Source organism: Brachyistius frenatus, unplaced genomic scaffold (genome assembly GCF_029030835.1).
Source record: "Brachyistius frenatus isolate BFR_SWC_R1_liver_20210118 unplaced genomic scaffold, ASM2903083v1 Contig_121, whole genome shotgun sequence".
In the NCBI taxonomy this organism is placed as follows: domain Eukaryota; kingdom Metazoa; phylum Chordata; class Actinopteri; family Embiotocidae; genus Brachyistius; species Brachyistius frenatus.
In genome coordinates, this window is record NW_027210720.1 from 1,195,001 (window position 1) to 1,210,000 (window position 15,000).

The 15,000-nt window shown below is 46.1% G+C and overlaps 1 protein-coding gene and 1 long non-coding RNA gene across 6 annotated transcripts in view; one reads left to right on the forward strand and one right to left on the reverse strand.

Moving 5' to 3' along the window:
- The first annotated feature begins 1,196 nt into the window (after window positions 1-1,196).
- On the forward strand, window positions 1,197-1,861 carry LOC138629779 (uncharacterized). The gene is made up of 3 exons (XR_011311580.1): window positions 1,197-1,557; window positions 1,645-1,715; window positions 1,818-1,861. It is a non-coding gene; the product is annotated as an uncharacterized lncRNA (long non-coding RNA).
- A 1,613-nt stretch (window positions 1,862-3,474) lies between these two features.
- Window positions 3,475-15,000, reverse strand: part of mgarpa (mitochondria localized glutamic acid rich protein a) — a 16,388-nt gene continuing 4,862 nt past the window's right edge. The window contains exons 2-8 of one of the 5 annotated variants that reach the window (XM_069713704.1): window positions 14,122-14,222; window positions 13,941-14,046; window positions 7,428-7,628; window positions 5,511-5,801; window positions 5,200-5,477; window positions 4,922-4,968; window positions 3,475-3,565 (exon numbers count right to left, since the gene is read on the reverse strand). In XM_069713704.1, the coding sequence (XP_069569805.1) occupies window positions 4,933-4,968; window positions 5,200-5,477; window positions 5,511-5,801; window positions 7,428-7,628; window positions 13,941-14,046; window positions 14,122-14,222 (1,013 nt within the window). In that variant the 3' untranslated portion in view covers window positions 3,475-3,565; window positions 4,922-4,932. Of the gene's footprint in view, window positions 3,755-4,921; window positions 4,969-5,199; window positions 5,478-5,510; window positions 5,802-7,427; window positions 7,629-8,792; window positions 9,193-13,930; window positions 14,047-14,121; window positions 14,223-15,000 lie in introns of those variants that run through there. The other 4 variants (XM_069713705.1, XM_069713703.1, XM_069713702.1 and 1 more) reach the window with 4 other exon arrangements.

Consider the following 15,000-nt stretch of genomic DNA (forward strand, 5'->3'; position numbering starts at 1 on the left):
CATCTCTGATGGAAACGTTCACGTTTTAAAGTGTCTGAAAACCAGGAAGCTGTGATCATCCTCCCTGTGGGACACCGGACCACAGAACCAGGGTTCTCTTCCCGCTACTTTAAAGTGGACCGGCCGGATCGGCGGGACAGTTTCGAACACAACGTCGACGAGGTGAGGAGAACCGGGGAGAGTCGGCGTCAGCTTCATGAAGGAACCACAAGTAGCAGATCAGGTCCTCAGACACAGCAGGGGTCAGGACGGGGTCATTTGTAGACCCCAGAGTGGCCGCAGGGGGCTCAGTACGGTACCGACCGGCCGTCTGAGACCGGGTCACGAGTGTTTTTTTCTTAGTTCACATCCTTTAATTTCTGACACCCAGCTGTGGGAGAGCCCCGCCCCCTCGCTCAGCTCACTGAGCCACAGCAGCAGAGCTCAAGCACAGGTGAGGTTTGATCAACCAGGTGTGAACAAGCACAGGTGAGGTTTGATCAACCAGGTGTGAACAAGCACAGGTGAGGTTTGATCAACCAGGTGTGAACAAGCACAGGACTCTGGAACTACTGAATCAAAGAAGCATCGCCAGTAAACTACAAAATAAAGCCTGCAGCTGTAACATCTGGGGAGGGGAGCCGCCCACATTTCATTTCACTGAAGTGTTTCCTGCTTCCACAGCTTGTTCATAAAAACAGCTTATTGGTGTGATTGTGGGAAAACTAGCGTCTTGGTAGATTTGTCTGTGTTGTGACAGAAGAAGTTCTGCGCTGTTTTTAGTTTGGAGCTCTCAGGTGTGATGAAGAGGAGGAGGAGGAAGGAGATGTAGAGGCGGCGTCATCGTGCCGAGGCTTTTATTCACAACAGAACAAATGAGCCTCATGACGTGTATCTGCAGCCTGTAGGTGGTGTTCATGTCCATGATGCATCCGTATTAAAGAATGGAAGAGGAATGTTATTTATTATTTTATTATCCTCCTCACAGAAAAAGATTGCTATATGAAATTTAAAAAATAACAGCTGACATCCTGATGCAGAAACATGAACGACCACTGAGGTCCAAGAGTCCATCTGCATTCGTTTTATATCAATACGTCACGATGTGAGTTTAAAACACTGAATGAAAAGTTAAATCAGTGGAAAAGGTTCCTGGATGTGCGTTCCCCTCCCCTGCAGGATGCTAAACCGGAGAACCCGGGTTCTCCCTGCAGGATGCTAAACCGGAGAACCCGGGTTCTCCCAGCAGGATGTTCCCGGAGCATCTCGGCATGTCAGCAGCGTTCCTCAGTCTTCATGGTCATTGTTCGGTGGCGCTGAAGTGAAAAACCCAACATGAAGTCGTCCTCAGCGGCTCCGTCGGCTCCGACTGCGTCTCCGGAGGATTCGAGGCAGCAGGTCAGATGAGGAAGCAGCTGCAGCGCTGCAACACGGCTGTGTATCAGCATTAGAGCCTGTTACCAGCTAATGTTAGCCTAGCCACCACAGCCAGTCTGACCAATCAATCACAGAACTTAGTCAAGAAGATTTATGAGTTATGAGTGAGGAACATTTAGGAGGTCAGACCGGAGGGTGGAGGTGACAGGAGGGTGGTCAGACCGGAGGGTGGAGGTCAGACAGGAGGGTGGTCAGACCGGAGGGTGGAGGTCAGACAGGAGGGTGGAGGTGACAGGAGGGTGGAGGTCAGAATGGAGGGTGGTCAGACCGGAGGGTGGAGGTCAGACCGGAGGGTGGAGGTGACAGGAGGGTGGTCAGACCGGAGGGTGGAGGTGACAGGAGGGTAGTCAGACCGGAGGGTGGAGGTCAGACAGGAGGGTGGAGGTGACAGGAGGGTGGAGGTCAGACAGGAGGGTGGAGGTCAGTCAGACCGGAGGGTGGAGGTGACATGAGGGTGGAGGTCAGAATGGAGGGTGGTCAGACCGGAGGGTGGAGGTCAGACAGGAGGGTGAAGGTCAGACCGGAGGGTGGAGGTCAGTCAGACCGGAGGTGACAGGAGGGTGGAGGTCAGAATGGAGGGGTCAGACAGGAGGGTGAAGGTCAGACCGGACGGTGGAGGTCAGTCAGACCGGAGGGTGGAGGTGACAGGAGGGTGGAGGTCAGAATGGAGGGTGGTCAGACCGGAGGGTGGAGGTCAGACAGGAGGGTGGAGGTCAGTCAGACCAGAGGGTGGAGGTGACAGGAGGGTGGAGGTCAGAATGGAGGGTGAAGGTCAGACCGGAGGGTGGAGGTCAGTCAGGAGGGTGGAGGTCAGACCGGAGGGTGGAGGTCAGTCAGAACAGAGGGTGCTCAGACCGGAGGGTGGAGGTCAGAACGGAGGGTGGTCAGACCGGAGGGTGGAGGTCAGACCGGAGGGTGGAGGTCAGTCAGACCGGAGGGTGGAGGTGACAGGAGGGTGGAGCAGGTCTCTCTCTACCTCATTAGATTAAAGGACATTGCAGCACACAGAACAGTTTGAATCCCTTTTTATTTTTTTTTTATTTTTTTTTTGGAAAACAAGAAAAACGGTGTCACAGTTTCTGTCCTTTGTTAAATCAAAGGCCTCCGATCACTTCCTGAAACCGACGTTGTGCAGACCTGAAGGTTTCCTGTTTGATCAGACATGGAGGAGGAGCTGTCCAATCATTTCACCTTAACTTCAGACATACCGCAGCACTTCCCAAACACCGACATCATGTCTGTAAACCGTAACGTTCACCGCCAACGACACGAACACATCAACAGGACAGAAGAGGTTGGTTTATAGAAACAGGATCTCTACGTCGTGTGGATCTACACCACTTCTCAACTTCTATGGATTGTGCACAACAGATAGCATCTTGGTATCAGGAAGGCGTCCCTAATATTTAGTACATTCACCATATTTTCATTAGATTCTCTACAAAGAGGAAAGAAAGTAACCTGAAAAGATAAATCAGAGAGAAGTGAAGTCCAACGCCAGCAGAGATGCTTCATTAGAAGACAGCAACTGAGATTTGGTTTCATGGGAGGAGGTTTAGAGTCACAGCTTCAGGTGGCGAAGAAGAGGAGGAGAAGAGGAGGAGAAGAGGAGGAGAAGGAGAGAAGAAGAGGTGAAGAGGAGGAGAGGAGAAGAAGAGGAGAAGGAGAGAAGAAGAGGTGAAGAAGAGGTCTGAAGTGGTTCATTCAGAGGAAGGTGGAGGAAGTTGGAAGAAGTTGGATGAAGGTGGAGGAAGTGGATGAAGACGGATTAAGGTGGATGAAGGTGGATTAAGGTGGAGGAAGGTGGATGAAGGTGGAGGTAGCGAGGAGGCTACGTGGACTCTGAGCGAGCGGCTCACCTGAACACCAGCAGAGGAACCTGAGGAGACGTAACACTGGAGTGGTGGTGGTAACATGGAGGTACTGGAGGCAGTGAAGTGTAACAGGGCTGAAGGGCTCAGTTCACAGGAAGTGTCTTTGAGGAAAGATGGCCGACAGGCTGGGCTCACCTGGAACCAGGTGACGTGTCGCGGTAACGGGCTGCATGAAGGCGGCTCCATTAAGAAGGCGTTGAACGCTTTGATTATACTTATAAATCAGTCTGGGGGGGGCACATCCTCTTCTTCTACAGGACAGGAAGTCATCATTACTGTGACGGAGGGAAACAACATGAAGGTCAGCCGTGCTGCACACCGTCTGAACACATCACAGTTCAGAGGGTTCCTGAATGCAGCACGATCAATACCTCCGTCAGGAAGAGTTCAGACTTATTGATCCACATCAACATTAACGTGACCTCTGGTACCAGAACATCTGTGATGTCACCGCGGACCTGAAACTGGAGCAGAGAAACAGCAGATTGTACAGACGAGTGTTCCTGAGCTCAGGCGTTGATTTCCACGAGTTGTTTTTACAGCAGAGTCGTTTCAAATCCAAACAGGAAGCACCAAACCCCGACTGATCGTAAGACTAGGAACCACAACAGAACCTCAGAAGGTCCCAGCAGAACTCGGTGTTGACAGTCTGACTGTGGGGGACGAATTCACAGTGACACAAAGGAAACCCGCCGACCCTGCAGTCCAGTGTCCAAACTACCAGACTATTTAGTACACAAAAAAGATTTAGTACGTCCCAGTAGTAGTAGGAGGCCAAAAGTACCAGGATGTTCTACTACAGCTGCAGTCTGCAGGTCAGCATGCTACTCTGGCTGTTCTGACCCACAATCCTCTGCTGCTGACATCGACTGAGCCGCGGAGACAGCTGGTGGCGCTGAGGCTCCGCCCACAAAAGGAAGAGGAAGAAGAAGCATTAGAAGGAAGCGTACTCGTTCCAAACGGCATCCTTTTTCTTTTTACTTCAAATATCGCTACGGATCGCGATGGATATGACCAAGAAGGTCAAAGGTCAAGGCTCATTTTTATGATGCAGTAGTAGTTCCCAGTTGTACACTGGGAACTAAGAACTCAACTCAGAACATGTGGCCAGCTGATCACTTCATTGCCTCAGACTTTCTGAAGCATTTCAAGGGTCTCTGTTAACCGTTTACAGTTTCACCCCAAATCTGATGTTTCTTTGGGTCCTCGGCTGGCACTGCTTTAAAAACAGTCCTGATTCTGTGGTGGAAATTACCGCATGGGCTCAGGAACACTCGGCTGATTTTCTGTTTCCCAAACATTTGACCCAAAATATGCTGTTTCTCTGCTCCAGTTTCAGGTTTCCACGGTGACATCACAGATGTTCTCGTACCAGCGGTCACGTTTACGTGAGGAACTCAGTAACGATGTTGCTCAAGAGACGACTCTGAATACTTCCTCATGACGGCCGTTGCTTCCTGCTGCTCCGTGTTCATCACCGTGCTGTGTTCAGGAACACTCTGAACTCAACCCTCATACAATATTTTTCTACATTTCTAGCATATATTTGAACCTAAAGTTCAGGTATGTTCAGTTTGAATCACGACTACATCATGTCCACAGCCGGCTCAAAGTAATGAAAGGCTCAGTACCTTTGTTGAAACTACTGCATTTGCATCCTAAGAAGACGTCGCCTACCCTGAGAGTTTAAAAAGTCATGTTAGAAGGATTCGTTCTGCAGCCCACACTGATTCAAAGAGGAGCAAACATTTCATGACATGTCTGTCTACTATTGAAGCATCCAGATAATAAAACTTGTTCTCTTCAATAGTTTCTGAAGTTACTGGAAATATGAGAATCATGTTTGTGTCCATCTACATGAAGTCTTTAATCAACCTCAGAGTTCAGTCAGAAAAACATCATGTGGTACCTCTGAAGCAGCGTCGTCATCCTCTGGAGCTGGGATGATTCTTCCGGTCATGTGCCCGACACCCAGCACCTTGGGCCTCTTGTCTTCTTTAGGCGTTCCTTCCAGAACAACAACAATGTACTCTCTCTTGGGTTCAACCTTCTGGATGTCCACCAGGGTGGCAACGGCTTCTTCCACAACTGTGGTGGTGACTGGTTCTTCAGCTGAAGCTGTGGTAGCATCAGGTTCTACTGGTACCAAGGTTTCCTCAACCACCGGGGCCTCCTCCTCAACAGCTGGTGCAGGGGCCTCCTCCTCAACAGCTAGTGGAGGAGGAGGCTCCTCAACAGCTGGTGCAGGGGCCTCCTCCTTAACAGCTGGTGCAGGGGCCTCCTCCTCAACAGCTGGTGCAGGGGCCTCCTCCTCAACAGCTGGTGCAGGGGCCTCCTCCTCAACAGCTGGTGCAGGAGCCTCCTCCTCAACAGCTGGTGCAGGAGCTGGTGTAGTTTCTTCACCAGGCTTTGCCTCCGTGGGAGCCGCCGGCTCCTCGTGTTTGACGACGTCAACTTCAGCTGTCTTCGGTGCTGTCTTCGGTCCCTCTAGAGTAGAGGCAGCAGCCAGCACTGCAACACAAAATCCAGCCATCCAAATGTCACTGAAGCTCATGGTACATGTTCCCACATTTAGCTGACAGGTCGGAGTGTTAGACAGGGAAGTTGGTGAAACTCCAGATGTGAAAGAGGAGTTAACGTTAATCTATGTGGTGGATTGTGAGTACTTCCATGTAAATACAGGATAAATGACCAAAGACGTTCTCCAGACAAAAGGACAAGAGGACACCTGTTGTATGAATCAATGTAAGGACCATCTAGAGCTGGTAAAGAAGATTTCTCATTTGATAAGATGTTCCTACTAAAGATGGCCAACCCAGAAACTGAATTTACCGAGTAGGAGAACGATCAGACGACTGGTGGAAAAAATGTGCAACTGCCCATATAGACCTATAAAAACCTAAAAATAGGTGATTTTAGAATCATACATAGTGATATCAGGCTCCGTGGGCAAAAAGACAGGAAACAGAAAGTGGTGAGAAGGAGAGCGGAAGTTGACAGAAGACTGAGATACATCTGACATGAGATGGCAGAACGAATACTGTGTGTTCTGGGTAGAGGATGAAATATGATGACGTAACGGGAGCTATAATTTAAACTGGCTACGTATGACATCATCAAACGCCCCGGCAGAAATTACAGGAAGATCAACCGAGATAAATTAAAGACGGCAGTAAACCTTTCCAGTGTGACAAAAGCTTTATTGTACGTCTCGACAAATTAAATAGTAAATTGTTCACAGTGCTCATTAGCCAGTTATAAGCAAAGTAGGGAAGGGAAAGGGGGCGGGGGGGGTAACTGTCCATTATCCTGCTCAATCTGAGCTTGGTTCTCACAGTGATCACATTTATTTCACCCATAACTGAAAATGAGCGTCACATAAAGAGCTCACTGCCACTTTGGAAAAGTACCAGCATCATCTCAGGAGGAACCGCAGCGCTGCTCAACTCACTCCAATAAATACAAGAACAAGTGTACATGTTAGGACAACAGAAGAGGACGCTGGACCTGAGGAAACCAGGACCCCGGGGAGAACCAGGACCCCGAGGAGAACCAGGACCCCGAGGAGAACCAGGACCCAGAGGAGAACCAGGACCCAGAGGAGAACCAGGACCCAGAGGAGAACCAGGACCCAGAGGAGTAGCAGCTAGCCTCGAGTGGTTGTACAGACTGAACGTGGCTGGTTTACTGTTCCCAGAGCTGTGAGGAAGGAAAGACCTGCTGCCAGAGTGGTGGAGAGTGGAGGTGGTGTGTGTGTGTGTGTGTGTGTGCGCGTGTGTGTGCGTTTCTGCGTGTGTGTGTGCGTGTGTGTGCGTTTCTGTGTGTGTGTGTGCGCGAATGTTTCTGTGTGTGTTTCTGTGTTTGTGTGTGTGTGTGTGTGTGTGCGTGCGCGAGTGTGTTTCTGTGTGTGTTTCTGTGTTTGTGTGTGCGTGTGTTTCTGCGTGCGTGTGCGTTTCTGTGTGTGCGTGTGTGTGTGTGTGTGTGCGCGAATGTTTCTGTGTGTGTTTCTGTGTTTGTGTGTGAGTGTGTGCGTGTATGTGCGTGTGTGTGTGTGTGTGTGTGTGTCTCCCTGGAGTGAGTGTGTGGAGCCTCAGGCCTCAGAAGCAGCTACCTCCTCCTCAGATGAAGAACTCGTACCATTGCTTTCGGGCTCCTCGGCAGCCTCCTCCACAGCTTCAGCCACACGGACCACTTCCTCTGCAACCATCTCCACTTCCTGCGAGGCCTCTGCGACCGCCTCGGCGACCACTTCCACTACGATCTCCGCCTCTCCGAGCTCCGCCTCTCCGCCGGCCTCCTCAGCCTCCTCAGCTGCTGCCCCCTCCTCCTCCTCCTCCTCTCCACCTGAAACACAAGAGGAAAGATGAATATTAGCAGAAGAGCTCAGATGGAGGTTTGAGTGTTTGTATTCTACAGACACGTGCAGGTTGAAAGGCTCCATGAGACATCTAACAATCTAATATTCAAAAAGCAGCAACTAAGAAGATGATGATGAAATCATCGGAAGCTGCATTTCCATCCAACGTCCTTCAAACAACGAAGCAAAGACAAACTCTGGGAACCCATTGTGAATCTGATGTCAGCAACACGTCTCTATAAAGTTGTTCCAGGATCATGTTCACCACTGAGCTGCATCAACTCTTCTTTTAACAACACTCTGGAAACGTTGGGGAACTGAGGAGACCAGTTTCTGGAGTTTTGAAAGTGAAATGTGGTCCCATTCTTGCCTGATAGAGGATTTCAGCTGCTCAACAGTTCAGGGTCTCCTTTGTTGTATTGTTCATGTCCTGATGCTCCAGATGTTTTCAATGATTGACAGGTCTGGACTGCAAAAATCTCAGATTGTGATCCATCAGACCTCAGGACAGTTGTCCACTTCACCTCCGTCCATCTTCAATGATCTCGGTCCAGAGAAGGCGGCGGTGTTTCTGGATCATGTTTCTATCTGGTTTCTTCTTTGGAGAGTTTTAATTTTAATCACAGACGTGACAGGATCAAGAGGTGATAGAGATGTGTTGCTGCCATCAAATTCAAAAAGAGCAGTTAACTTTATAAAATAATAAAATCTCTGTTTCAACATTTCATATGCTGTCTTTGGTCTATTTTCTAGTAAATATGAGTTTAGATGAGTTATAAACCATTGTGGTTTGTTTTTATTTGCAGACAGATTTAAAGACGGGTACATCTGTCGGGGATTTGTTGAACTTCGTGTCCATAACTATCTGGACTTGATGAATGATGACTCGGGGGTTGATAGTCATACGACGTTATTTCTAACAGTCTCACTCAGAAGGACGATGGATGGAAACTAAGAGCTGATGTTTGTTGCGGTGGTCCTGCTGGACACCTGAAGAACTCCGAGGACACATTCACCAAACAAACAGCATGCAAACTCAAAGACGGGGAGGACGAGTGAGACGGGGGGGACGGATCTGGGTTCTTACCATCCAATTAACAAGTTATGAGTTATCTGGAAGTCTGAGAGGGAGACGGACTCTGACAGTAGGTGGTGCATCTTTAATCTTTAACCGAGTAACTCCACATTTCACCAACAACAACAACAACAACAACAAGGACACAGCAGTGCAGGCTGACGGTGTCCATCGAGCTGACTGTTAAAGTCAAACAACCGGCTCCAGTTTAGCGGTGAGATCCGGACGGTCCTGTGAAGTCCACTCATCCTCTTCATGGAGTTACATGTTAACATTTATCAGTATCCTTCAGAGGAGTGTCCGCAGGTTTGAGGAGAGGAGGAGAGGAGGAGGGGGAGAGGTGGTGAAGGAGGAGAAGGAGGTGGAGAAGGAGGAGGAGTGCGTTTCCTGTTCACCTCCAAAGAGTCCCGTTCTAGGACGAATATCCATGTGGCCACAGAGGACCTTATGTTTAGCATTACACTGAAAGAGTAAAGACACAGACAGTTAGAGAGGAAGAACACACGGTGGGTTCAAAGAGCTGCAGACACATCACACAGCAACGGCACCGTTAGCACAGAGGCTAGCTGGCCGTTAGCATGGGGGGGGGGGCAGAGTGACATCACAGGAGGGGGTGGCTGATGTGGTCCAATCAGGACAGGGGAGACGGATTTCTGCTCATCAACCCTCTGAACTCTGAACGAGCTGCCGGCCGGTTTGAAAATGTAACAACTGAAATCAATGTTGTCATTTTAGTTGAACTGATCATGTGAACTGTGAGCAGAGATATTTGATGGAAATCCTGTTATTGTACAACAAAAATAACGATCATTTTTAAATTATATCAACTGATATTTAATTAAAAATAGACCAAAGACAACATATCAAATGTTGAATCAAAGATATTTTATTGTTTCATGAAAAATATTTGCTTATTTTGAATTTGATGGCAGCAACACGTTTCTAAAAAGTAGTGACAATGTTTTAAATGTCAATAAAACATGATCTCGGGCCAGATTATTCTTAGATTGTTGAACTAGTCTTTCAGAGTGGTGAACCTCTCCCCATCTTCACTGGAGAGAGACTCTGCCTCTCTGAAATCATCTTTTATACCCAATCATGTTCCTGATCTGTTGCCATGGTAACATGATTAGTTGTTAGATGCTCCACCAGGTGGTTTGTTTTTATTTTTTTTTTTATTCTTTTCACAACTTTTCCATCTTTTGTTGATCTAGTCACAACATTATCGAGACGTGTTGCTGCCATCAAGTTCAAAATGAGCAGATATTTGTATAAAACAATCACATTTCTCAGTTTTGAGTTGTTTGAACTTTTTTTTATAAAAAATAGGATTTCATTTTATTTTTATTTCACTACTTTTTTGGATCCAGATGGTGTGAAAGTCTGGAAGTCACTCTGCACACAGACATGTTGGGCTTCTCCCTACTTGCAGCCCCGATGCTGCCGTTTCCATGGAGACCCGCTGCTGCAGGGATCATGGAGCTAACAGGGAGGAAGAGTTGGACCCGGACTGCTCGGTTCAGAGGGTCGATGAGCATCAGAGGACCGTCGGTCACTTGGACGGTCTGATGGAGGACAGACCGATCACAGCTGCATGCTGGGACATTAACCTCAGCAGCGAGCAGCAGCCGAGGCTTCATCTTATCCTCCCCCTCCTCAGCTCTTCATCAAACCCCCATCCTCACACCTGGATGTAAGCCAGTGTGAGGCTGACAGTGTGCGTTGCTTAATTCCTTCCCCTTCTGTCCTCGTTTCCTTTTTAGTTTTAACCTGTACTGCCAGAGTGATAAAACCCGAGAGCTCCGGGTCGTTAACACCTGGAGCCCCGACTACCTGTACAGGTGTACTGAGACAGGCTGTCTTCACTTCCTTTGTCTGTTTGATGAGTTACGTTGCAGAAAGTCGACCCGAGTCACACCTGTTCTAAGAGTTCTCCTGGAGCTGATCGGCCCATCAGGACGTGTTTGAACCCAGTGTTGAAGAGTCTTCAGAGTTTAATGAGTGAAACATGTGACGGCACAACTCACCTTCCTCATCATCCTTACCTGCAAACACAGAGACCAGAGTCTCCATCACTGCACTCCGACTCAACATTACACTGGAGGCTGTTTTAACCTCATTATTGATACGACAGTGATGACGTCACTGAACTTCATACAAGTTACCATCTAAAATCAACATGTCATCTAAATGTGTTCATATTGTGGAGCAATTCAATTTCAGAATATAAAACCTTTTGTTAGTGCGAACTGTTTCCATGGCAACACATGGGGTATGACTATGAAAACAATCAGTTGCGTCAGTAGACTCTTTAGCTACTTGTTGGATGATTTCATGTTCAGCAGTAAGATTCATAGGTTAACCTGCTCGTGACAACTCAGAGATCTGATGTCAAGCAGGAAGTGACCATATTTGGACAAGCTGGGGGAGGAGCCAGCGGTGGATCTGACCAATCTGATTGGAAACCTGACGATACTACGTCCCGCCCACCGATAGCTGTAACCTGACTGCACCTCAGGCCTGTCAATCAAACAGACACGCCCCCAAAACCAGGTCTTCTTGAATCTTCTTTTCTAATGAATGAGGGATTATTTTCAGATGGACCTCCAGAAAACTAAGAAGAAGGAGTGACTTTAGCTAACAACACCGAGATAACTGATGGACACATTTTATTCACTTTGGATTTGATGAGAGAAGTTGAATGGGAGTCTATGGAGCCGGAGGCTTTTTGGAGCCGACCTCTAGTGGCACTCGCTGGTATTGCAGCTGAAGACACTTCTGGATCGGAACCATTTTACAGACCTAAAGCTACGAACTCTTTTAGAAACAGTCTGTGATTTATATCCAGTCTGTATTTTATATCCAGTCTGTAGTTTTATATTATATCCAGTCTGTAGTTTTATATTATATCCAGTTTGTAGTTTTATATCCAGTCTGTGTTTTCTATCCAGTCTGTTTTATATCCAGTCTGTGTTTTATATCCAGTCTGTGTTTTATATCCAGTCTGTAGTTTTATATCCAGTCTGTGTTTTATATCCAGTCTATGTTTTATATCCAGTCTGTTTTATATCCAGTCTATGTTTTATATCCAGTCTGTGTTTTATACCCAGTCTGTTTTTGTTTTATATCCAGTCTGTAGTTTTATATCCAGTCTGTGTTTTATATCCAGTCTATGTTTTATATCCAGTCTGTGTTTTATATCCAGTCTGTTTTATATCCAGTCTGTAGTTTTATATCCAGTCTGTAGTTTTATATCCAGTCTATGTTTTATATCCAGTCTATGTTTTATATCCAGTCTGTGTTTTATAGCCAGTCTGTTTTTGTTTTATATCCAGTCTGTTTGTTTTATATCCAGTCTGTGTTTTATATCCAGTCTGTGTTTTATATCCAGTCTGTAGTTTTATATCCAGTCTGTAGTTTTATATCCAGTCTATGTTTTATATCCAGTCTATGTTTTATATCCAGTCTGTGTTTTATATCCAGTCTGTTTTTGTTTTATATGCAGTCTGTTTGTTTTATATCCAGTCTGTGTTTTATATCCAGTCTGTAGTTTTATATCCAGTCTATGTTTTATATCCAGTCTGTTTTTGTTTTATATCCAGTCTGTAGTTTTATATCCAGTCTGTGTTTTATATCCAGTCTATGTTTTATATCCAGTCTGTGTTTTATATCCAGTCTGTTTTATATCCAGTCTGTAGTTTTATATCCAGTCTGTGTTTTATATCCAGTCTGTGTTTTATATCCAGTCTATGTTTTATATCCAGTCTGTGTTTTATATCCAGTTCCAGTCTGTGTTTTATATCCAGTCTGTGTTTTATATCCAGTCTGTAGTTTTATATCCAGTCTGTAGTTTTATATCCAGTCTATGTTTTATATACAGTCTGTGTTTTATATCCAGTCTATGTTTTATATCCAGTCTGTGTTTTATATCCAGTCTGTGTTTTATATCCAGTCTGTAGTTTTATATCCAGTCTATGTTTTATATCCAGTCTGTGTTTTATATCCAGTCTGTGTTTTATATCCAGTCTATGTTTTATATCCAGTCTGTGTTTTATATCCAGTCTATGTTTTATATCCAGTCTGTAGTTTTATATCCAGTCTGTGTTTTATATCCAGTCTGTTTTATATCCAGTCTATGTTTTATATCCAGTCTGTGTTTTATATCCAGTCTGTGTTTTATATCCAGTCTGTTTTTGTTTTATATCCAGTCTGTGTTTTATATCCAGTCTGTGTTTTATATCCAGTCTGTACTTTTATATCCAGTCTGTGTTTTATATCCAGTCTGTTTTATATCCAGTCTGTAGTTTTATATCCAGTCTATGTTTTATATCCAGTCTGTTTTTGTTTTATATCCAGTCTGTTTTATATCCAGTCTGTAGTTTTATATCCAGTCTGTGTTTTATATCCAGTCTGTGTTTTATATCCAGTCTATGTTTTATATCCAGTCTGTGTTTTATATCCAGTCTGTAGTTTTATATCCAGTCTGTGTTTTATATCCAGTCTGTGTTTTATATCCAGTCTGTGTTTTATATCCAGTCTATGTTTTATATCCAGTCTGTGTTTTATATCCAGTCTGTTTTACATCCAGTCTATGTTTTATATCCAGTCTATGTTTTATATCCAGTCTGTGTTTTATATCCAGTCTATGTTTTATATCCAGTCTGTGTTTTATATCCAGTCTGTAGTTTTATATCCAGTCTGTAGTTTTATATCCAGTCTATGTTTTATATACAGTCTGTGTTTTATATCCAGTCTATGTTTTATATCCAGTCTGTGTTTTATATCCAGTCTGTGTTTTATATCCAGTCTGTGTTTTATATCCAGTCTATGTTTTATATCCAGTCTGTGTTTTATATCCAGTCTGTAGTTTTATATCCAGTCTGTAGTTTTATATCCAGTCTATGTTTTATATAGTCTGTGTTTTATAGCCAGTCTATGTTTTATATCCAGTCTGTGTTTTATATCCAGTCTGTGTTTTATATCCAGTCTGTAGTTTTATATCCAGTCTATGTTTTATATCCAGTCTATGTTTTATATCCAGTCTATGTTTTATATCCAGTGTGTGGTTTTAATAAACTGTCTGTAAGACCTGATGATGAACCAGCATCCCTCTGAAGACCTATTAACTTCATCACGTCTCCTCATTAATGGTCCGTTTAAGTCCAACAGAACTAAAGACACGATAACCTGCATTGACTGACGGGTGAGGAGGACTTACTCTTGGGGGGCCAGGGTTTGGGGGTCCACTCCGTCTTGGGTCTGGCCTTGATCTCTGCGATGCGGTCGTCGAAGCGGGCGCTGTCCGAGGACAACGTGCTATAGGCCTGCAGAGAGAAGGACAGTCTGAGGCAGGCGGTCTGAGACAGACAGTCTGAGGGGGACGGTCTGTGTGGACTCACGTAGGACAGCGCTCCAACGAAGGCGCCGCCACACAGCACAGTGTACACGATGTTCTCTCCGGAGCCTCCTGGAATTGACGACATGGGCCGCCGCTGCACCGCTGGAAGAGGTCAAAGGTCACATGTTACAACCTTTTCAGACATGGGGACGGACGGACAGGATGCGTGTCCATGTGGACCGGGAGACGCCTCGAAATCTGATTGGATTTACAGAAGATTTAGAGGCCAAAAATACACCCGTCTGTTACTATGGAAACGTGTTGATCGCCCCGGGTTTATTCACACGGCAGCTCTGAAACGGACCCAGAACTCAACACCCGGCCGAAGAGATCCACGACTCGGTTCTGATCCCTTCATCAGCATCGCCACGGTTCTGTTGGACGGCTGACGGGTCTGACCTGGGCTCTCCCTCTCTGCTGACTCAGCACTTTGAAGGAGACAAACCCTGACTCAGCACTTCAGTCCCTCACAGAACCTGTATCAGAACCAGAGAAACAGGAAACCGGGAGCAGAGTCAACGCCTCAAGGACACTGTTAGAAACAGTCTGTCCCCGTCCACTGTTAGAAACAGTCTGTCCCCGTCCAGTTAGAAACAGTCTGTCCCCGTCCACTGTTAGAAACAGTCTGTCCCCGTCCAGTTAGAAACAGTCTGTCCCTGTCCAACCATCACCTGTTACACTGCTCATATTCTCAGGTTCTCATCCGACCCGGTCTCTGACCCGACGCCCTGCTGATGGATATTTATACCTGCTAATCGGATCACAGCTATAAGGTCGAGTGTGTGTGTGTGTGTATGTGCGTGTATGTGTGTATATGCGTGTGTGTGTGTATGTGTGTGTGTGTGTATATGTGTGTGTGTATGCGCGTGTGTGTATGTAT